General features: G+C 46.5%; 1 protein-coding gene and 1 non-coding gene across 3 annotated transcripts in view; one reads left to right on the top strand and one right to left on the bottom strand.

Moving 5' to 3' along the window:
• LOC119377298 (acetylcholinesterase) overlaps positions 1-16,881 on the top strand; it is a 35,195-nt gene extending 18,314 nt beyond the window's left edge. For both annotated transcript variants that reach the window (XM_037646831.2, XM_037646830.2), the window contains exons 2-4: positions 11,325-11,626; positions 12,497-13,710; positions 16,638-16,881. In XM_037646831.2, coding sequence (XP_037502759.1) covers positions 11,366-11,626; positions 12,497-13,710; positions 16,638-16,779 — 1,617 coding nt within the window. In that variant the 5' untranslated portion in view covers positions 11,325-11,365 and the 3' untranslated portion in view covers positions 16,780-16,881. The remainder of the gene's footprint in view (positions 1-11,324; positions 11,627-12,496; positions 13,711-16,637) is intronic.
• Trnat-ugu (transfer RNA threonine (anticodon UGU)) lies at positions 6,093-6,165 on the bottom strand. The gene has a single exon. It is a non-coding gene; the product is annotated as a tRNA-Thr (tRNA).
• Positions 16,882-22,443: the final 5,562 nt, after the last annotated feature.

Below are 22,443 nucleotides of genomic sequence, written 5' to 3'. Positions count from 1 at the left end.
AACTTCTTGTTAAGTGATCTGGTAGATGACCGCTGTTCATGTATATTTCGGTATGAAGGTACTATGGAAGTTCCCTTTTTTGTACTGCCCCCACCCCCCACCACCCTTACACAATGCCTCAACGGAGGCCTGTGAGGTATTTCCTAAATAAGTAAGTAAATAAATAAATAAATACTGTGGTAAACATCTGGCAAAGAGCCACGATTAGAATTGCATGCAGATCGACATCATGCGATTCTAAGCAAACTGGCAAACGTGTTCCCGAAGACATAGGCCCGCGCGCCCCCGGACGAACAAAGCGGAGTTGTGTACAAGGTCAACTGCTTGGACCGTCTCTTTTTCTATTCGTTTATTTCGCCTAGTTTTTCTTGTTTCTGTGGGTGTTTTCAACACTAATATCATGTTGGTGGGATAGTCGGCTCTAACGTAGCCTACCTTCCTATGTTTTTTTTTTAATATATAAATAAATAAACTGTGATGCCAGGAACATCGGCGAGGCGGGGCAGCGACGTCGTACTCGCCTCAAGGAACATCCAATGGACATTACAAAACCTTCTACACGTGCGAAGACTGCATTAGTAGATCACTGCCTGACAAAAGGACACCCGATAATGTGCCGACGCGGGCACGGGAACTACGATGGGGCCTAAGAAAACTTTTGGAGACATCATTTATCCATCGCAGTCGATGTGCATTCAGTTCTAATTATGGTCTCCTGCCGGATGTTTTCGGCTGTATCTTACACACGTTGGATGTATTCTCTCGTTCGTTGCCATTTTTGTAGTGACGATGCCACCTCCATAGGTGGCCAATTGTCTATGTTGTGTAATTTTTATTGCTGAGTCAAGCCAGTGGTAAAAATATTGAAGATGAATATGAAAGAACACGACGTGTATATTAAGAAACAATATACTGTTATCGCAACACCGCCCGAAACTATAAACGTTGGCCCAACTCTGTTTCTCAAGCTTTTCAAGCTTCTCAAGCGCCTTTCATCAGGAAGGCTGCGGATCGATGCATCAGCCCACCATCAATTCACCTATCTGATAGAGAGTATTCATTTCTTAGTTGAAAATGTTATGCTTAATAACACACTTGTTGTCGCCCATGCGCACCGATCTTTGCACCTCGTATAAAAGCGGCCGAAGTACCTTGAATAAATTCAGTTGAAAGTCAGCGCTCTTTCCTGTTTCTGTTGTTGCTTCCTACTAGAGTGCTTATTTGGGCCGGTTGGTACATGTTCAACGAAACGAGAAACAGCGAGAAACACCGGACAGTGAAAAAGACGGACCAAGCTGATGGTTGTAAGGCAGCGCTTGGTCCGTCTCTTTCACTATCCTGTGTTTCGCGCTGTTTTTCGTTTCCTTCGTACCGTTGTCGCGCTGCACCTACGATATTCAGCATGAACCAACTCGCCCAAATCAAGCTCTTGTTGATGCAAATTTCTTCTACCTTGGGCTCTGTCCTGTCTTCTTCGGCTGCTCCACACCCGGTACTTACCTGCGTAAACCTGACAGCCGTCACCACCTGCCGGACAGGTATTCTGTCCTACTATTTGAAAAGAGGCATCACACTTCCTGAGGTCGGTACTTTTTTTGGTCTCGTCCAACGGGTCATGCCAAAAGAACATGAAAAATGATTAAGTCGGAGAAGTGGCGACAGATTCGAATGTACTACGATTGGTTGAAGGTCCTAGTTCTTGAAGGGAAGGATCCTCCGCATGAGGCCGCAAGACTGCGTCACTTCAAAACCCTAGCTGGTAATACAGGCGAATTCCTTTGGAAACGTACCCTGCTCTTTTTGTCGAGGGATAGACACAAAAGCCCGTCGCTGAACAAAGTCACCAAGTTGCGTGGAGCGCCCTTACCAGATGAGGTTGAAAAGGTGCTTGAGAAGGGGCCGAAGTACAGTTTTCAACCACGACTGGAACGCCTTCAGCAGCTGGCTATGACACGTAGCCTGGGAGACAAGGCTAGCGACGATGCAAGAAGGCATCTAATAGCGAAGAGTGCTGAATGCGTCATTCATAACTTTAAGAAAGCCCCTAGATTGCCTCTGAAGAAGATTGCCTCCTATATGAAATATAACTAATTGGGAGTGATACAGGCCGATAAGGAAGGTGGATTTATGGTGCTTACCAATATCTATTTGGATCAAAAGCAACCACAGCAAGTAAGAAACATTTCAAGCCCAACAACTTCGGCCCCAAACAGCAGAAAAGGAAAGCGTTGAAGCTAACCAAGGAACTTAATCTTGAGACCCTAAGAAAGCTGGTGGGCAAGTCCGAAAAAGGTTAATTAGACGTTCTTTTCACTTGCAAAACCCACAAGCCTGAGTGATTTCTCGGTGTAATCGTTTCAGAAAGAACATCGTGGCAGAAGCACGTAGGAAGATTTCTTGAGGACAATTTGAAAAAGCTATCTTTTGAAGATCCGTTCCTTGCAAGAAGCTCTTTCGATCTGGTGCATGAACTACAGGAAGGGTTTCGCTCCGCCGTGGTGGGATTTTCAGTAGATGTTGAAGAAGCTTTATTACTCTGTTCCGTGTGGTGGCCTTCTTTCTGCCTCGTGGAAATGTTTTGAAGAACAGGAGTCGCAATTTCAGAACAGCGTGGGCATGAATGCTGACGATTTTATCACACTCTTAGAATTTTATTTCCATTCCACTACCGTCATCTACGATGGCCAATTTTTAATTCAACGCACTGACATATGTATAGGTTCATGATTCGCTCCACTTCTTTGTGACATCTTTTTATGCGTGATTGACAAACACATTTCTGCGACCCTTGCATGTATGCCTGTCTGTCGAGTGTACCGTTTTGTCGACGATTACTTTGTGTTATTTGGAGAAGGGGCGCACTTGTGTTTAATTGAAAACGTTGAGGACGTGCTCAACGTATTCAAAGAGCAGTCCTGTGGGATCAAATTCACGTTTGAATTGCCAAAAAACAAGTGCATTCAGTATTTGGACATTAACGTTTCGTTTTCTGATAATGAACATATTTGCTGGTGCTATTAGCCTAGTAGGGATGGTAAAACCGAGTTTCAATCGATTAATCGATTGAAACTCTTTCATTAATCGACTACGGCAACCGCCCCCCCCCCCCCCAACACCGTCCCGTGGCCGGTGCGCATAAGTGCGAGGCGAGCGATGCCGAGACGCAGAAGTCGACCGCAGCTACTCTTTTTCACTACAGCGCATATATGTACGCTAGCGCATATTTGTACACCAGGCCCGTGCCCCCATCACAAATTTTTTTTTGTCATGGCATATAGAGCTCATGATTTGATAATGCTTGCCGAATGAGCCCCATCCCATCCTTATTCTTCTAGTTATTTCACTCTCATGGTTCGGCTCCGCGGTTACTACCTGTCCTAAGTAGACGTACTCCTTTACAACTTCCAGTGTCTCGCCACCTATCGCAAAGCGCTGTTCTCTGCCAAGATTTTTTCCACATTACTTTAGTTTTATGCATATTAATTTTCAGACCTACTCTTCTACTTTCCGTATCCAGTTCAGTAATTATGAGCTGTAATTAGTCTCCCGCGTTGCTCATCAATGCCATGTCATCAGCGAATCGCAGGTTACTGAGATACTCTCCATTAACTCTTATCCCTAATTCTTCCCAATCTAGGGCCCTGAAAACCTCCTGTAAACACGCGGTGAATAGCATTGGAGAGATGGTGTCTCCCTGCCGTACGCCCTTCTTTATTGGGATTCTCTTGCTTTCTTTATGGAGGACTATAGTGGCTGTGGATCCGCTGTAGATTTCTTCCATTGTGATTATATAGGCTTCGTTGATGCCCTGATTCCGTAGTGCCTGCATGACAGCTGATGTATCCACCGAATCAAATGCCTTCGGCAAGCATTATCAAATCATGAATGGTAGTCTACCACTATCTTTCAAGAGGAAGGTATATAACAGCTGCATCTTACCGGTACTTACCTACGGAGCAGAAACCTGGAGACTTACAAAGAGGGTTCAACTTAAATTGAGGACGACGCAGCGAGTGATGGGAAGGAAAATGATAGGTGTAACTTTAAGAGACAAGAAGAGAGCAGAGTGGGTCAGGGAACAAACGGGGGTTAAGGATATCATAGTTGAAATCAAGAAGAAGAAATGGATATGGGCCGGGCACGTAGCACGTCGGCAGGATAACCGGTGGTCATTAAGGGTAACTGTCTGGATTCCAAGAGATGGCAAACGCGTGAGGGGGAGACAGAAAATTAGGTGGGTAGATGAGATTAAGAAGTTTGTAGGCATAACGTGGCAGCAGAAAGCACAGGACCGCGTTGATTGGCGAAGCATGGGAGAGGCCTTTGCCCTGCAGTGGGCGTAGACAGGCTGATGATGATGATGATAGAGCTCAAAATGACACTCGATCACATCTGCCTGCCCGACCCCCACTTCGGATCAAGAAGGTGTACCCTCCCCCCCACCCCCCACCAAAAAAAATTCCGGCTGCGCCCCTGGTAGAGGCCCGTGTACTGTGCAATGTAGTGCACGTTAAAGAACACCAGATTGTCAAAATGTCCGGAGCCCTCTATTTCGGCATCCCTCATAATCATATCGTGGTTTTGGGACGTAAAACGCCGCATATTGTTACTAAGTAACTCTCAGGGTTTATTTGTTGTTTTTTTCTTGTTTAACTGCACTATTCAGTGGTCCAAGACGTGCCACATTGTAATATGCGTTGTTTATTTCTTGGCTGATTCTTATTCCCGTTGTAATTTACTCCTGAGCAAATTAAATATTATTGTTTACCAATGAATGAAACAGAGAACATATGTAAGAAGGCCACCTGTCCTGTGTCCCTGTATCGTCCTATCGTCCTCGTCTCGTCATCTGGAGCGCAACAAAGAAACCATGAAGGCAGGGAGAGTGGCCTGAGCCAGTACGTCCGGGCCTCCTACACTGCGCCGGGGAAAAGGCAACGGGGATAAAATAGTGACAAAGTATGATGATGGTCACACAAAGAAGTGATCCGTATATATATATTGTAAGCACATTTAACGTATATTATGCTATATACGAACTAGCTGAAATGTCCCCCTTATAGCGTATATAAACCCTTTTCATGATTGCAAAGCTAGCTTTCCTGCGATGCAGTTAGCGCAGTTCATAGCAGTCAGTCTAGTAATTTCCGCAAACAGCGTGTTCAAGCGCATTTTGCTTGCGCTATGACGCGGAAAGTGTATACATTCAGCAGCTCTCTTGACATAAACACGCATAATAAACAAACCCCAGTACGTGGAACTCTATACGACCTCGTCTCCACTTGTAGCACAACAGGTGCCGCCATTAGTCCGGCGAATATGCAGCGCAAATAAGCGCGCTCGCGGATTATGAGAATAGTCTAACATACCCTGGAGAAATGCAGCTTTCAACTAATGTTTGCACTCCCACGTCAGCCAGCCCATAGAGGCCCCCGTCTTGTTGCGCAAAAGGAGGACTGTCGCGAAATACAATGTGTTCTAATGAGAACTAACAGACAAAAAAGCCAAGGAAAGTATAGGGGATGTTATTTGTAGTATTTATTTATTTGTTTGTTTATTTATTTTGTACATACTGCAGACCCTTAGGTCCAAGCAGGTGGGCAGTTTCATAGGACCGTTGATACAGAAGTGCAAAACAATTCCTTTAGGATTGGTGTGAGATACGGTCATAGTAAATACAAAGGCGACATGGAAAACCATTTCATGATTAATGCAAATAACGGCGTAATGAAGAAAAGAATGGACAGTACATGGCAATAATACATAATATTTGCGATTACAGAAAGAATAAACATAATAATAGATACATAAACGCAGTAATAAATACTAAACAACAGCACAAACATTTTCGCTATTGAGGGCAAAAAATGCAAAAATGCACTGCAATCAAAATATGTGGAAGTTGAAATGGCGAGACAATGCAAGTTTCGTATGGAAGGAACGGTGACTGTGAAGGAGGAATAAGTACTAAGAGGATGCCTGAGTTATTTCATTCCATCTGTGACCGTGCGTGGAAAATACGAGCATTGTGTTTTCCACGCACGAGTACATGACGTAAATGTGAAGAAAGTAAAGTGGACGAAAAGGTAACTTGCCGCTGGCAGGAACTGAACCTGCGACCTTCGAATAACACGTCCGATGCTCTACCAACTGAGCTACAGGGGCGGTCATCCCCTGGTCCACTTTATGGGGTATATATGTTTTAGATGCGAAGCATTTTATGGCGGAGTTCATTCCGGTGGGGGTGACTCAGGTGAGGTTCACTCCGGCGTGACCACCCTTACTGCGCATGCGCAAACCCTCTCCACACCTGCTCTCCACTCCCCTCCCCCTCTCCCCTTACCACTCCTCCTTCCCCTCGCTCCCTCTTCCCCTCTCCGTTCCTGCTGCCCCACTCCACTCCCCCTCTCACGCGCCTCATTCTCTTCTGCGACGGGTATTCTGCGACGGGTAGGCAGAAGCGATGCCTCCGGCGTCTCGACGTGGCACAAGCGGCCGATGGCCGCCTCTGGTTCTGTGACTCTAGACGCGGGGCGCTCATGCTCTCCTTCCCTCGCTTAAGAATCCCACGACGACACCAATGGCATGGACTGCAGATAGGCAGACGCACATGATCTCGGGACTTTGCGGGAGTCGAATACCTCGGATGCCGGCAGTTGCGGCAGCTGCGGGAGCTGGATGGAAACTGGAAGACAGTGCTCATTCTACGTCAGAGGAAGGCACAGGCTCGAGAACGCAAGAAAAAAAAATTACACCATCTCACACTCAAGCTAACCATCTCCCCGCTGCTTCGCATCCACACATGGTTCCCTTTAGTGGGAGATGCTGTAATTTTTTCTTTGTGCTTAAGAAAGGAAAACGAGCCCTTAAAGTTCTTTCCGTTTTTTATATTCTAATGTCTGATACATCAGACACGCTCACAGTTCGGGTTCCTCGGTGGTCTAGTATTTACGGTGCTCGACTGCTGACCCGAAGGTCGCGAATCCTGGCTGCGGCGGCCGCTCTATCGTTAGAAGCGAAAATACTTTAGGGGCGTGTACTTAGATTGAAGTGCACATTTAAGAACCTTAGGTGGTCGAAGTTTCCGGAGCCCTCCAATACGGTGTCTCTCATAATGATATCGTGGTTTTGGGACGTGAGACACCAGGTAATAATAATAATAATAATAATAATAATAATAATAATAATAATAATAATAATAATAATAATAATAATAATAACTGGTCTGTTTGAGGCCACTGTGTTGCTGTGCAATCTCGCATGGATGACCTCAAAAAAGAGATCACGTCAGACAGCAATTATCGCATTATCGAGGGCTTCCACAAGATCTAACGTACAGACGGAGAAAAGATTGCGTCCCTACGAGTGCGAGCGTCTTATTTACTTCCTCTTCCTCCTCGTCTCTGCTTTGCCTTTCGCGGGATTTCGCCACACTGCATGTTTCCGGTGCGTCTTTTCGACCAGTGTGGTAGCCGACAGCGCCTCCGATTTCGGTGTGCTAGAGGAGGCAGGCTTCGAGGAAATACGACCTGCGGCTGAATGGTCCATGGATGATGGCCACAGATCCTTCAATCCGTGACATCACCCAAAGACGACGGGCCCCTCTAACCATTAGGCGAAAGTGCGAATGCTCACGATGGCGCAAATGCGCACATGTGATCTCCAGCGCGTCTGCTAGAAAGACTTCGGTCGAGATCAAACACACACAATGCCTCTCAAACAATGATATATCTTTTTTAAAGCAGCCATCAGAAATGTCGATTAATCGATTAAACTATCACATAGAAAGAAATTAATCGATGAAAGGCTAAATCGATGAGCGATTAACAATTAATCGATTAAAAATTTTAATCGACCATCCCTACAGCCTAGGAGCGCTAAGAATGTCCTTCCTTTGGCAGTGGCCATTCCAAGTCCAATGAAAAGGGGCATTGCCATGACGTGTATTCTGGCCGCCCTTCACAAGTCATGTGTTCACAAGGCTGAGGTCAGTCAGTCGAACTAACCAGATTGAAAGACTAAAAGCGCGAGGTTATCCCAATAGTGTCATTATACCCGTCTGCGAAACCCTCCTGCACAAATAAAGTAAAAAAAAAACGGGACCAAAAGGAAAAGAAAATGATCAAAGACATGTTATAAAAGGCATGTTATACCATACCCATACTTAAAGAAATTGTCTCACAATTTAAAGAAAATAGCGACTAGATACGATATCAATTTGTTGTTGTTTTCCGCCCCTTGTAAGCTTTCAAAAGTTTGTGCCCTAAAGAGCGAGAAGATTAGTCGACTGCGCAACGTTAGTCAAGAGCACATGTTTACTGATTGCCAATCAGATGTCGTATAGGAAATACCGTTGAGCTGCGGAAAGATATACACAAGACAAACAGGGCCATGCTTTAATGACCGAGCGAGACAGCACGCATACAACGTAAAAAAATGGATATGGTATCCACATGGCTGTGCATTGCAAGGAATGCAAATGGAATCCTCTATTCCACGTGACAAGGTTCTTGAAGAAAGCAAAAACGAAGAAAGAAAGAAAGATTTAGAAGCGTTTTTTATCAGGAAGGCTGCGGATCGATGCAGCAGCACACCATCAGTTAACCTATCTGATAGAGAGTATTAATTCCTTAATTGACAATGTTATGCTTAATCACGCACGTGTTGTCACCCATGCGCACGGATCTTTGCATCATGTATGAGAGCGGCCGAAATACTTTCAATAAACTCAGTTCAAAGTCAGCGCTGTTTCCTGTTTCTGTTGCTCCTTCCTACTGTTGTCGCGCTGCACCTACAATATTCAGCCGGTGTGCTTCTTTACTGAGCGCTGAGCTTCTTTACTGAGCTTTTTTTCCGCCATACCGCGCAATTTTAAAGTGTTACCAGGAAGATCACACCACGGCCGGGCTGGAACACGACGGGAAACGCGACGCGCGTCGTGTCTCTCCTCTAGTCTGAGTCTCCACTATACTCGGCGACAACTTTCCTTGACAGCACTGTGGAAGCTACAGAACCGAAGTGCATGCCTGCTACCGCGTCAAGAAATAGTACTTACGTTTACTGATAATTTTCTCGTTTTTCTTGCTCAAATAAATGTTGCTTTATTTATTATGAGACTGAAACAGTTGCGGGAAGTCGTACGTAAAATACAGTTATTGTTCACCTCGCAAGAATGCCTTCCTTTTCTTTCCATTTCTTAGACAGCACCACCTTTTCAGCATGCCCGTTTTCCGAAGTAAACATGGCGTCCGTGACGTAGTGGGTCAGTGTGCGGCCGCAAACGCACCGTTTAGTTCTCCAAGAAAAATGTACTCGTATATGACACTAAAATGTACTCTGAACATTCGAAATGTCTCTCCCGTTCACATTCCCTTCACATTTTTCGTGAATATGTTTTCTAAACGCGTTAACGATGCGAGCGAGCAAAACCGAAATCAGCCGCAAGCTGCCGTACTACATGCGGAGCAACACGCATGTGCGGAAGCCCCACCTCCGTAGCCTTCGCTCCAATGTCAAGATAAGTTGTCGTCGAGTATAGTCGTGATTTCTTATGGTTAGAGCGGGGAACGCGGTATGGACAGCCAGGTGAGCGTCGCAGAGTTATTTTTTAAAGTACGAATGGATGTTATGAGCGAGGCTTGGACTAACGCCGCCACCTCGCTGTTCAAAGGCGTTGACAAAACCGCACTTCTTTTGAAACGCGCCGAATGGGGCGGACTTAGCTATGGTGCAACGGCGCGTTGCCGTAGCTAATCGCGGAGGTCATGCCGTACTTCACTCTACCGCTCCCAGACGGCGACACCAGAGATAAAAGGCGCGTTCGTGGAGCCTTCTGGATGTGTGACCGTGGCGCAGTGGTTAAAGCGTTCATCATGTATCGTCGTGCACCGGGCGGTCTTTGGTTCGACTACCGTTTAGCGAACTTTTTTCTTTGCCATCTGATCGTGGCCATTATGCTGCCGTATTTCTATTCCGTGGCAGAAATACGTCTTGAGAGTCTTGGTAGATCCCGGTATAAAACACTGCCGTGTTAAAAAAATGTAAATTTTCACCTTCCTCTCACGTGATCTGCTTTTCGATATTCCTCTCGTGGCTCGTCAGACTGGCCGCAAAGAGCGATAACCAATAATGCAGAAACAAACCTTAACCCTTTCAGACCCCACATAAAAAGAACGGTCTGTAAATGCGTCAAATCGGTACAAGGAAAGAAGATGACTCTTTAGGGCTCGTTTTTGTTTGTTAAACACAATATTAATGAGAACTAACAGACAATAATGCCAGGCAAAGTACAGAGGATGCTGTTTGTGGTAATTAGGATATAAATGTGAAGAAAGTAAAGTGGACGAAAAGATAACTTGCCGCCGGCAGGGGCCGTACCTGCAACCTTGGAATAACGCGTCCGATCCTCGATTGGACGCGTTATCATTTGATAATCCCCGCCGCCGAGCTACGGCGGCGGGGATGACTGCCGCCGCATCTCAGTGGTAGAGCATTGCATATGTTGTTCGCTGTAGCAGGTAGCATGCTGAAGAAAGCCTGGGAAGATGACCGCAATGCCATTGACCATGTGACGCATGAAAGAAAGTTGTTGTCTTGCGTTACATCCACAATATTAGTCTCATTCTCAAGAAAGTTGGAAAGTGTGTCGGTGTTGGTATTGCGCTATCTGCTCCATTAAAGCTGTCGAACCTGTTCGATAGAGTAAACGCGGAAGTGCGCAAGCAACGTGGGTGCAACAAGAAGCACCGCGAACCATTTGTGCCGTGTGTAGAGGGTGCAGTATATTCTACGTATTGCGCTCGCATGTCGCAAAGAGTATGTAGGCCAGACAGGTAGGTGCATGAACGATCGCTTGCGGGACAATGTCCAAAAACTCGCCATGTTAGGGCACCACGCCGCGCATTGTGCACGTTGCGTTTGCAAGCAACTGTTCAAACGCGCCAATTCGCTAGCCAAAAGTTCTGATCAGCTCACGAGGGAAATTATCAAAGCGGCAGAGAATAAATATAGAGACGCTGTGAGTTGCCCCTCAACATGTCTATCGGAGAAGGAAATGCTATTTTTGTCACGTCAGCCACCTGTTCGATTGTTTGGTTGACTGCCTTGTGTGCCCCTCGCCGCCCCACACCTCTTCCTTTTTTTCCTTCGCGCAGTGTCGTGTGCATATATATGTGATCACGTGCAATAAACACTGAGTTGTCAGTTAGCGCTGCGTCCCGTCTTTACCTGTCGCCGTCCGTGTGATCCTTTGAGCTACTGTTCTGAGTTATGCACTACCGACTAGCTAATCAGTCTGTCCTTTTGAATAATCTTTGCCACTGCAGGTGCCTGGTGACGAGTCCGGAAAGAACCTATATTCGACGAAATGAGCGCGACGCAGTGTTGCGTACTGCTGCTGCTGGTGGCGGCAGTCAGCTGTGGCCATGCGTACGACGTGGAGAAAGCGACCCGCCTGGGACGAGTCGGCGGAAATCGTCTGGACGTACTGGGGAAAAAGGTGGACGAGTACCGCGGCATCCCATTCGCACAGCCACCCGTAGGCCGGCTGCGATTTCTACCACCCCAGCCAGCCAAGCCTTGGGAAGGAATCCTGGACGCAACGAGCAGACGAACTGCTTGCCCGCAGGTAGAAACCAATGCTTCAATGCGCATAAAAAATACTACCTGTTTCTAACCATTGAACCCACATTGTTAGAAAGATTCAGAATGTTTCCGTGCCAAAACTGATCAATTTAGTGAATAATTTGTGATATTTTCGTCAAATTATTCGTCAATGATCACTATCTTCTGCGTGTCAAATGCGGTGTAGTTTTCATTTCTTGATTTAAATCAGTAATGTAGGCATCAGACGCCGTGGAGTAAGCACGAATTTAGGATAACTGTGTGTGCTAAATCCGCACTCGTATTGCCAGACTCTTTGGTAGTCTAGAACAGGGGTCGGCAACCTTTTAAGACGGAGGGCCGAGTTACATGAAGCCGACAAGGCATGGCCAGCACGGCAAATCAGAAGGGGCAGGGGGAGGGGGGTGTCCTTGCAGGCAGAGAGGAATAATTCGGCGAATTGACAATGCTGATGTACGTAACTTGAATATAAATCATGTTTATTGTCAGCACGCATGTCTCATGGTTCCAGTTTATAAACATGTGTTAGACGCAAAGAAAAAAAAAAGCCCTTTCAATGCGACTTTTGGTGGTGTACATTCTCAGCCGACTCGCAAATATCTACATCAGGGTTGTTTATCGACAGACGCAGAAGTCGTGGAGGTGTTCATCGGTTTGTCGGGAGGTGTTCATCAGTTACTTGGGGGTGGGAGGGAGGGCGTTGTTCTGTCGTCCTGCCGGGGGCCACATAATACTGCCTCGTGGGCCACATGCGGCCCGCAAGCTGTGCGTTGCCGATCCCTGGTCTAGATAACTTGGCGAATTGCACACTGGGACACATATATTACCACACGTGGAAACACATTCTAAAGTTCGCATATGTCTGAACTTGCAGGTCGTTATTAGCAATGTCATGACCGGGGAGATCAAATACACCGAAGACTGCTTGCACCTGAACATCTGGAGTCCTGCTGCTCGCAGCGAAGATCTAGTGCCGGTAGTTGTATGGGTTCACGGAGGCGGCTTCACGCAGGGGTGCGCCAGCTTCGACAACTACACCGGGGCTGTACTTGCTGCCAAGACTGGCCTAGTTGTTGTCTCAATGAATTACCGTCTGGGAATACTGGGTTTCCTTGACGCGAACAGCCCAGAAGCACCCGGCAACATGGGTCTTATGGATCAGAGTCTCGCCCTCAAGTGGATCCAGGATAATATCCATGAGTTCGGTGGTGACCCGTCAAGAGTGACTATATTAGGAGAGAGCGCTGGCAGCATGAGCGCCCACGCGCACATGCTTTCTCCCATGAGCCGTGGCCTCTTCCACAGGGCGTATATGATGAGCGGAACAATGCACACCCCATACTTCTTTGATGCCACCCATGAGAGCATAAGCAAAGGCGACACAGTTGCCACCGTTGTAGGCTGTGGAGGTGGGGACCGCAGCCTGGCATCTAACGCAGAATCCGTGATCGACTGCCTCAGAACAAAGAGCGCCGATGAAGTCGTGCTCGCCGCATCCGAAGCCTTTTCGCCCAACGTATTTCCATTCTTGCCGACCTACCACAACGAATTTCTGCCCAAGGTGCCTATTGTCGCAATTAGCAAGGGATTCTTCCATACTGTCGACATCGTCCTAGGTGTAACCGAAGACGAAGGAGTATTCGCACTCATGTATCCCCTTAAAAGTGAACTGCATCCAGATGACGTAGAAGGCCTTGACGAGGAGATGTTGAAGCATTCTCTCCACGAATGCGTAGCCTCATGGCTCAAGATGGACTTTCCGGAGATGCTGAAGAAGTATACAGCCGAGGCCCAGGGCAAAGCGTCCTTGAGGCGCGGCTACATTGACTACATTTCGGACTCTGTCTTCGTTTGTCCCATGCACATGACGGCAGAAAAGCACTCGGACCGTGGTCAAACAGTGTATTCTTACGTCTTTGGTCATAAATCAGCTAAGAACCCGCTTCCTACCTGGATGCGAACACCGCACGTTTTCGACATCAACTACATCTTCGGAGTTCCTCTCATTGACCAGGAACGCTTCGATGCTGAAGACGCTGCTGTGTCAGAAGTTGTACTGACGGCGTTGAAGACCTTTGCTGCGACAGGGTGAGTGAGGCGTGGTGTCACACTTTCCATTTATGTCTCTTCATGTAGGTTGGAACAGCTGGTCTTCTTATGGTGACAACAGCAATACTATGATAATGATATTAATAGGTTCACGCCATGAAAAAAAAACTACTTTCTCCTCCTTGCAGGGCTCCGCAGAACTTGTTTGCGAAATTCAGTGTGCGCGTACTTCGAGTTGCTCTAGAATTCACTATGGCTCTGTAATATGCTAGCGTCCTAGCTAGGTGAAGCGACTGCGGCAGGCCGGCGTTGGCTCCGGGTTGAAATGTCGGGCAAAAATTTAGGACCAGCACGAACTCGTCATCTTCAGAAATCTTCACAGATTTCCTTGCAGCCTTATGCTTATATAAGCGCATGGATGGCAACTTTTCCCTTTCATAATTCTTACTACGACACCTTCTGGTCTTCTGCAGACCTGCATTTCCATCAGATCAGTAATGATCACACCCAGTTAAACTAGCAGTAGAAGTAGTAAACAGTTTTATGTGTGTATTTTACATGGTATTAACCTTGTAGGGTAGTACAGAGTAAGCATCTGCCCATTTACCCAACGTACTTACCGCAAATCAATGGGACCAAGTACACAACACCCACTGCGCATGCTACGCTCTGCCTATGTTTGTTGTGCAAACGCTCCTTCGTGTGACTTGAGCATTCACGCGCTTAAAGAGCACTGATAGTTCTTCCGGAGCAGAGAACACAACTCTAATATGTATGTCAGTGCACTTAGTTGGGCCAGTTGGTTCTGCATGTCGATGAAGTTGATGCGCTTGAAGGACGAGGAGGAAGACGTGCGCACTGTGTGTCCCGTCTCTTCTTCGTCCTCGTCCTTCAAGCGCAACCACTTCATCGACATCTAATATGTACTCCGGCCCCCATCTTTTTGAAGCGGTGCGAAATCTCATGTAGGTAGGGGAGCACCGAGATTCGCCTATTATCACTGGCGGCACAGCTTGCCGGTGCTTCACCTCCATGTTTAATGGCCCTAAGCATTTTTTTCTGCTACCGACACCAGCACAAGCTCAGGAAGCCCAGCATTTGTCAGGCGGGAAGCCTGCTCAAGAAAGCTGCATTTTAAAGCGTGGCCGCATGACTTCGTAAGAGCATTGGTGAAGCAAAGATTTGCAAATGCCCCTTTTTACGAACTTTGAATGGGCTGACAGATACCATAGAAGTGGTTTGCTTTCCTCGGGGCGCATATTTCCAGCATAAGTGATCGCTAGCAATGCTTAATCGCAAATCTAAAAACCTTAAAGAAGCATTCTGCGGTAGCTCATGCGTCAGGATTAGGGGTGACATACAGTCTTAAAATGACATAACGCGCTTGAAACAGGAGCTTCAAAGTCCCTGTCCACGTGAAATAAGCTAATAAAATGCAACAGCTTGGTGACTTGTTCGTCAGCATGACTTCTGTTGCCTTCACGAAAAATGAAATTGCTTATCTGGCTGTGATGCATTAGGTTGAGCGATTGCGCTGATGTGTGCTGCTGTTGTCTTGCGTATATATGTCTAGTGTCATCGCTAATCAAATTTAGTTGTAGTCAGCGCCTCTGTTATGTACTCTCTCCGTCCTCGTTCATTTTGCCTGTGCAAATATGTCAATCCTAAACCGTCAACTAAACCAAGCAACCGTTCTTTCAAGCAACAGCTAAGCTCCGGAGGGGGTGAGAGAAAGAAAAAAAATCAGGAGACCTTCCTTTGCCGGGAAAATCGGGGCGAGCGAAGCTTGGCATATGCGCGCCTGACGTACTACTTTTCTTTCTTTGTTTATTTCTTTCTTTCTAGCGCATTACGCAACGCTCCCTCCTCAATTCTTCGTTCCTCCATGCCAAGAACTGGACCTTCAGCCACGTGCTGAGCAGTGCAACACTTCTGTTGCTACAGGCAACAACGATGGGCATGCGTTCATACCGAGGCAACAATGATATGTGATAACCTGAGATGACGAGTGACCTCGATAAAAGAACACACTGCCATATTAGAAACAGGCTGACGAGCCCACGATCGAGAAAGCATGAATTATTGGAAAACAGCATATACAAACATACAGATGTGACCGGCAGACCATCGAGGGTCGCATTTCTATCAATGGCAGTTTTTCGCGTACAACGCCGTCGCCCCGCCCCCGCTGCCACGAAAATCTGTAACTCACAACAAGCTACGCTTGAGAACGGAATAAGCGCAACACTACTCTTTATTATCATATGCTGCTTGGGTCAAAGTTTCGTTGCGAAGCCCGGCATGGCGAAAACGGTGGCGTCAAAATTTCAGTCCAAGCAGCATGATGCGTGCACAGGCATGCGGTCTAGAAGGCACTACTTTCGCGTAGTGGGTAAGACACTCGGCTTCCGAGGGTGGGTTCGTACGTTCAGAACTAGCTACCGCCTATTTCCTTTCGACTTTATTTAGTCAATTATAATTTCACTTGTAGCTATTGTAGAGGCGAAGTTACAATGCAAATATGAACTTGTACGGACTAGTAGTGCGCAGATAACGCAGGCTAATACGAGCGAGAGTCACGTGGCGCAGAGGTGATGCCCTGTCCTCGCACCAAGCGAACACTTGATGCACCTGCGCGTCATAAAGTGCTCGTTTTCCATCGATCTGCTCTGTTGGACCCTCGCACGTGACGTGGTGTCGCAGCCAATGGGAACTTTGGTTTTGTTTCGCTGCTATAGACGCGGGCTTTTATGCTCAGTATGCATTTTTGATGCTCTCGCATCGATGAGAGAATGCCGTAACAACACGGAAGGGGTATTTGGTGTGCACGTAGATATTTCTCATCGCAACATGTTCCCAAATGCAATAAAGGCACAACTTCAACAAGATTTTCTTGCGTGCTTTTTAATCATCCCTCCTTGTGCTTAAGTTGAAAATATACTTGACTCTTTCAATAATTTTTACAGGGTACCAGAGCTACCTATGGAAAAGCCGTGGCCCAAGTACACCACCGACAATCCGGTTTCCGTGTATATCGACTACGAGAATATCACCGATATCAAAGGCTTCCGCAAAGAACAATGTGAACCTTGGAGATCTTACTTATAGTCTGACGAAGCCTTTCAATAGCATCAAAGAATGCTTGCGATCTTGCATCAAGAAGGAATGTTTACTATGTCGTGCTGACTGGGGGGGGGGGGGGTAACCACAGGCAAATAAAATGTCTTTGTTTATTTCTTGTGCTCTTTAGGAGGCCCAGCCAACTAAACTGCTGGTTCTAATGAAAGACCATTCCTCCTCCGGGAGTCGTCTTGTGGATTAAGTAACAAATATCCCTGCTCTCGAATTGATGAATGGCATGCGGGTCATCATTTCGCACCGCTGCCCTCTTCAATTATGAATAAAGACAAGTACACGAGCTGATGCGAAGCGAATTGGCCAAATTCCACACATACGAAATATTCCCACAGACTAAAGTGCAAAGTAAAATAAATGTAACGTCAGAAAAGTTTGATTAGGTACGCTGGACTGTGGAAGAGAAGAAAGTGAAGCGCCGACTAGCTGCTCTTCAATGAAACTCCCCAGAAAAGTACAGGTAAAAGAGAAAGACAGTTTCCGCGCATGCGTGAAGAGTGAATTGACGTATGACGTCGAACGACATGCTCATGATAACATGTTATCGAGAAAGCGCATTTCTGAGAAGTACGAAGTTATAGATCACTTACACAATCAGACCCTTTCTTTTTTTATATAGAAGGCTTGCAACAACTTTTGCCGAGAATCAGCACTTGCGCAAAGCAAGGCATACAAGCGCAGGCGTTGCAATACGCGGGAAGAGGGCATAATGTCTCTTACCTATGCTATTAGCATGCTCCCTCAGTCTGTATTTAACGCAGGGTCCCGTTTACTCGATGTAGGACTTCCCGCAGCTTAGGGGTATCTCATTGATCACCCCTTGTGCACAGCGCCTAAAAGTTTTTGCGTGCTGCTTCTGGCAGACCCTCGGCTCGTAGCGTGTGATACGCGGGCACAATTGAGCCAACTTATTGGGAGCTGAAAAAACGATTGGGATGCCGTATCGGGTAGCCACCTTCTTGAGGTTATGGTTCACGCGGTGCGCAAAAGGTACTACCTCTGGCTTCATCCACTTCCTTTGCTTCGAGTGCGCATTTGCAGTGGCAGCGCTTGCTTTGAACTTATGCAGCAGCGACTCAACCACGGAGCTCACGACAAACAGAGCGAAGCCAGCTTTGGAAAGTCTTTCAAGTTTATTGCAAAAACTAGCCTGCATAACATGCTCACATGATCTGCGCAAGGCAAATTCCAAGCAAAACAGAGCGATTCCCCTCTTCACATTCTCTGAGTGCGCTGAGTCGTACTGTAACAATTCCTTCTTACATCGCGGGTGGTAGTTAGGTTAAAGTTCAAAAACTGCAACGAGCTGTCCTCTGGAAGCTCATTAGTGAACGTAAGTCCAGTAGCGTTTGCTCTAAAAGCGTCTAAAATCAGCTCAACCTTCCAAAAGCAAGGCAAATGGCATCTAGTGTCAACAACAACTAAAAATAATCGACGTATCTAAAAACTTTAATTACACTCGGATGAGACGAAGCGCAAACGCTTCGTAGTGCATGGTCAAAGTACGATAAAAGGATGTCGCATAAAATAAGTGGTACTCGTGATTCAATGCATATGCCCTTTTTTGTAAAAAAAAATGCCATTTCAAAAGGAACAATAGTGTTGTTGAGTTCGCAGCCGACAACTCCATTTTAGGCACAAAGGTAGCTCCGCCACTTTCACCAATGCACTGCTGAAACGATCGTAGTAGCTCAGGATAGGGAACAGAGTAAAAATGGGTCATTCACATCTACGGCAAACATGTTGCCTATGTCTAGATTTCCGCAGAAATACTCAAACACTTCATACGAGTTTTTTGTCAAGAAATGCTCATTAAAATCAAGTATCTTCAATGCTTCAAGTACAACAACTACTAACCTGATATTGCCATGTGTCACGTTCACTAATAATCGTACGGAACGGCACGTCGACCTTATGTGTCTAAGCACTGAAGAAAGCTGTAAGGGAATCTTTTTTTGCTCTTTCTGATATGTTTAGCTGAAATTTCATAACCAATTGCTTTACACAAAGAGACCACAGCTTTCTTAACTTTAGATAAGCTTGCTTTTACAGGCTTAAAATTCTTGCTTATTGCCTCTCGTGCTTTTTTCGTTAAAGGCGTGCCTAGACAAAGCCACAAAACCGCCTTCTTTATCGGACTGCATTAGACAGAGAATGACAATTAAATGACAATGAACTCTGTCTGATGCAGTCCGATAAGGAAGGCGGTTTTCTGGCTTGCAAAAAGTGATGCAAAATCTTAACGTCACGCGATGACGGCACGATATGACGTCATCATAATGTTACAGCTGGCCAAAACGTGTGACGTCGTTATGAGATCATCACGACGTCACGAGACGACGCCATCACAAGACATCGTTCTTCGGTAAAAGGTGGGCCGATCACGGCGGCAATGCAAAACCAGGTGAGGTGATGAAATCTTGCAGTGCCTCCGCTCCTGGAGGCAGAGGAAAACCACGCGAGAGGCTGAAAGTAGCATTCGGAAGCGGGGGGGGGGGATCACTACATCGGCTAAGAGGAAAAAGATTACGTTCGCTTTCGAGTCGTCTTAGACGAATGCATAAGGGACCCTGTGAGTTTTCTGAAGAAGAGTCGAAAGTATAAGAACATATCCGTGTAGGAACACAGTAGAAACACACAGTGGCGTAGCCAGAGGGGGGGGGGGTCACACGCGCCCGTGCCCCCCCCCCCCCCCCCCGCTGGAATTGTTTTTGCTGTGGCATACAGAGCCCACAATGACACTTGAGCACATCTGCCTGCCCGACCCCCACTTCAAATCAAGGAGGTGCCCCCCGCCTTCCCCAGAAAAAATAATTCTGCCTGCGCCCCTGGGAACGCACGTGTAGCCACAAGACAAGGGGGTGGAATAAACGACGTCTTCAGCGCAATGCAGGAACTGATCGCGATGGTTTAAGGTGCAGCCGAAGTCGGCATTTAGCTCAAATAACATCAAGTCAACTATTTATCTGTAGGTAGTATAGTGGTATCGCCCGCATAGAGTGTACAGGACGAATGTGCTAGACTTTGAGGAAGATCATCGATATAAATTTGAAATAAAAGAGGGTTTAGAATTGATCCCTGCGGAACACCTATGTTGATGGTTTTAGGGCTGGAATAGGTACCGGACACCTACACTAACCGTTCTCGATTACGCAGATAGTTAAGAAGTAGTTCTAATGGGACGGCAGATACACCAGTTGACTCCAGTTTTTTTAAATAAAATGTCGGGTCAGATAGAATCAAATGCTTTCGAAAGGTCAAGAAAAAGGCCACCAAGAAAGTTAACGCCGTCAATAGCAGATTTAATTTCGTCTGTTAGCTATATCAGGGCTAGTTCAGTTGAGTATCCATACCTAAAGCCAAACTGTTTACTAGAAATAATGTGAAAATTGTCTAGGTAACATCCTAAACGTCCCGCGGAAAGTTTTTCTATGACTTTACTGAATAATGAAAGAATTGCTGTGGGCCGGTAATTAGATGTTAAACGCTTGTCGCCTTTTTAAAAGACGGGCATAATTTTTGCTCTTTTCAGGGCTGTTGGGAATGATGCGCTTTCCAACACAATATTTACAATGTGACATAATGCATCACAGACTAAATGGGCTATCCGTTCCTTGGCAGCAAAGAACTTATCGAGACCAGCGCTTGTATTCTTAATACTATTGATAACTGTGAACAGTTCCTCGGGTGACGTCGGATAAAGAAGAAATGAATGTGGTAATCGTGAACAAGTGTAGTCGAGGGGTACTGTCGAATGAGGAATATCAGTGCCGAATGAGTCATTAAAAGAATTTGCCATATGAGATGGGTTATCGATCACACGATTTTCCGAGGGAAGCAAAGTGATTTCTGAATGCACAGTGGTCCTGTCAAGCAAATAGCTTACTGTTTTCCACTGTTTCTTAGCGTTACTTCCGGCTGTTGTTTCTAGGCCTCAGGCTGTTTCTGGGCCTTAGCTAGGTGATGAGCGTTGTTTCTAGGTTGCTTCTAGGTCGTTGCTAGGCATTAGCTAGGTGATGCTAGGTTGTTTCTACGTTCATTCTCATCGCAGAGAGGTTCAAGTTAAACCATACATACGTGCACAGTCACAGACACGACACGGATGTCCGAACTCCAGGGACAGAAACTCGCGCTGGAACCAAGCATTCGCACGTCTCATAGATAGACAGGCACGTCGTCGTTGGCGTGGGCCTTCCATCGCTTCGGGGTCTTCTCGTAGCCGCCGTTGACATTCCCGTTCTCTAGTGTTGGACCAACTGTTCTCTTCATTTTTAGTGGACCAGTGGTGAGTAGTGGGATTTGACCAGTTTCTGTGGCAATACCAACCCGCCACAGTGGTCTAGTGGTTATGGTGCTCGACTGCTGACCCGAAGGTCACGGGATCGAATCCCGGCTGCGGCGGCCGCATTTTTGATGGAAGTGAAAATGATTGAGGCCCGTGTACTTCGATTTAGGTGCACCTTAACCAACGCGTTTGCCTTCTCTTAGAATCCATTCAGTTACTCATAATGACCAGCGGTTATCTAATGACCAGCGGATATCGGAAGGCAAACGCGCGAGGGCGAGAGAGAAATTTAGCTGGGCAGATGAGATTCACAAGTTTGCGGGGATAAAGTGGCAGCAGAAAGCACAGGACCGGGTTGACTGGCGCAACACGGGAGAGGTCTTTGCCCTGCTGCAGTGCGCTTAGTCAGGCTGCTGATGATGATGAAGAACCCGAGGTGGTCGAAATTTCCGGAGCTCTCCACTACGGCGTCCCTCATAATCGTATCGTGGTTTTGGGACGTTAAACCCCAGCAATTAAAAACGTGGCACATACCGGTTTATTTTTCGAGATAGGGTCGGACACATTACGGCTTGCTTAAACAGCTTCGCTGCTAAAACACATTCTGTAATCCGTTAATACATTTTGACTGGTTATGATGCTGCGACAGTGCTTTGCCCACTCGGCAAATAACTTAGAATGAGTGACAGCGAAGGCAATATGTCAAATATGTCAAATCGTCAAATATTTCATCAAAGTTCGGATAGAATCGAAGATGCATTTGGCTTACCAAAAACTCCCGTGCAAGGTTCGAGCACTTAACGTACGCGAACACTAAAGCCAGCGTTTTCGTAAGTATGCGCGTTACCTTGTGCAGCTCCCGACGAAAACACATTGGTGTGCCCTGCTTGAGTTTTACGTTCTAAATGTGTGCTTTCTTACCCAGCAAAAGTGCAGCGATGGCAACCTGGCGTGTTTTTTTTTTGTTGCTCTAATCTCGTGAAGTACAATAAATGACCAGAACGAAAAAAATCACGCCATATCCACGAAGTGAATGATGATTGAGGAGTTGGCTCGGAGATGAGATAATCGGGTAAACCGTGAATGCTCCATACAATTCCTCTACTGTGATATAAAGACATCACACGTTTTCATAATAGCGATTTCGGTGAGGTTGGTGTCGAACCCCAAGCGGTCGCAGACCTTGGAGCTGTGGTCGAACGTGTGGTCGAGGAAATCGAGAAAATGTGGTTTTGCCTGCGTTAATGTCATCATCAAGACGCTCGAAGAACACGAGGTAGACTTCCCTTTCGCGCGAGCTGCGCCTGTAGCGGTAGCCTATGGAACTAAGGTTACGCTTACGACGCGGGATA

This window comes from Rhipicephalus sanguineus, unplaced genomic scaffold (genome assembly GCF_013339695.2).
Source record: "Rhipicephalus sanguineus isolate Rsan-2018 unplaced genomic scaffold, BIME_Rsan_1.4 Seq4303, whole genome shotgun sequence".
Lineage (NCBI taxonomy): Eukaryota > Metazoa > Arthropoda > Arachnida > Ixodida > Ixodidae > Rhipicephalus > Rhipicephalus sanguineus.
Note: the sequence above shows the minus strand (reverse complement) of the source record. Positions and strands in the feature narration are given on the sequence as shown.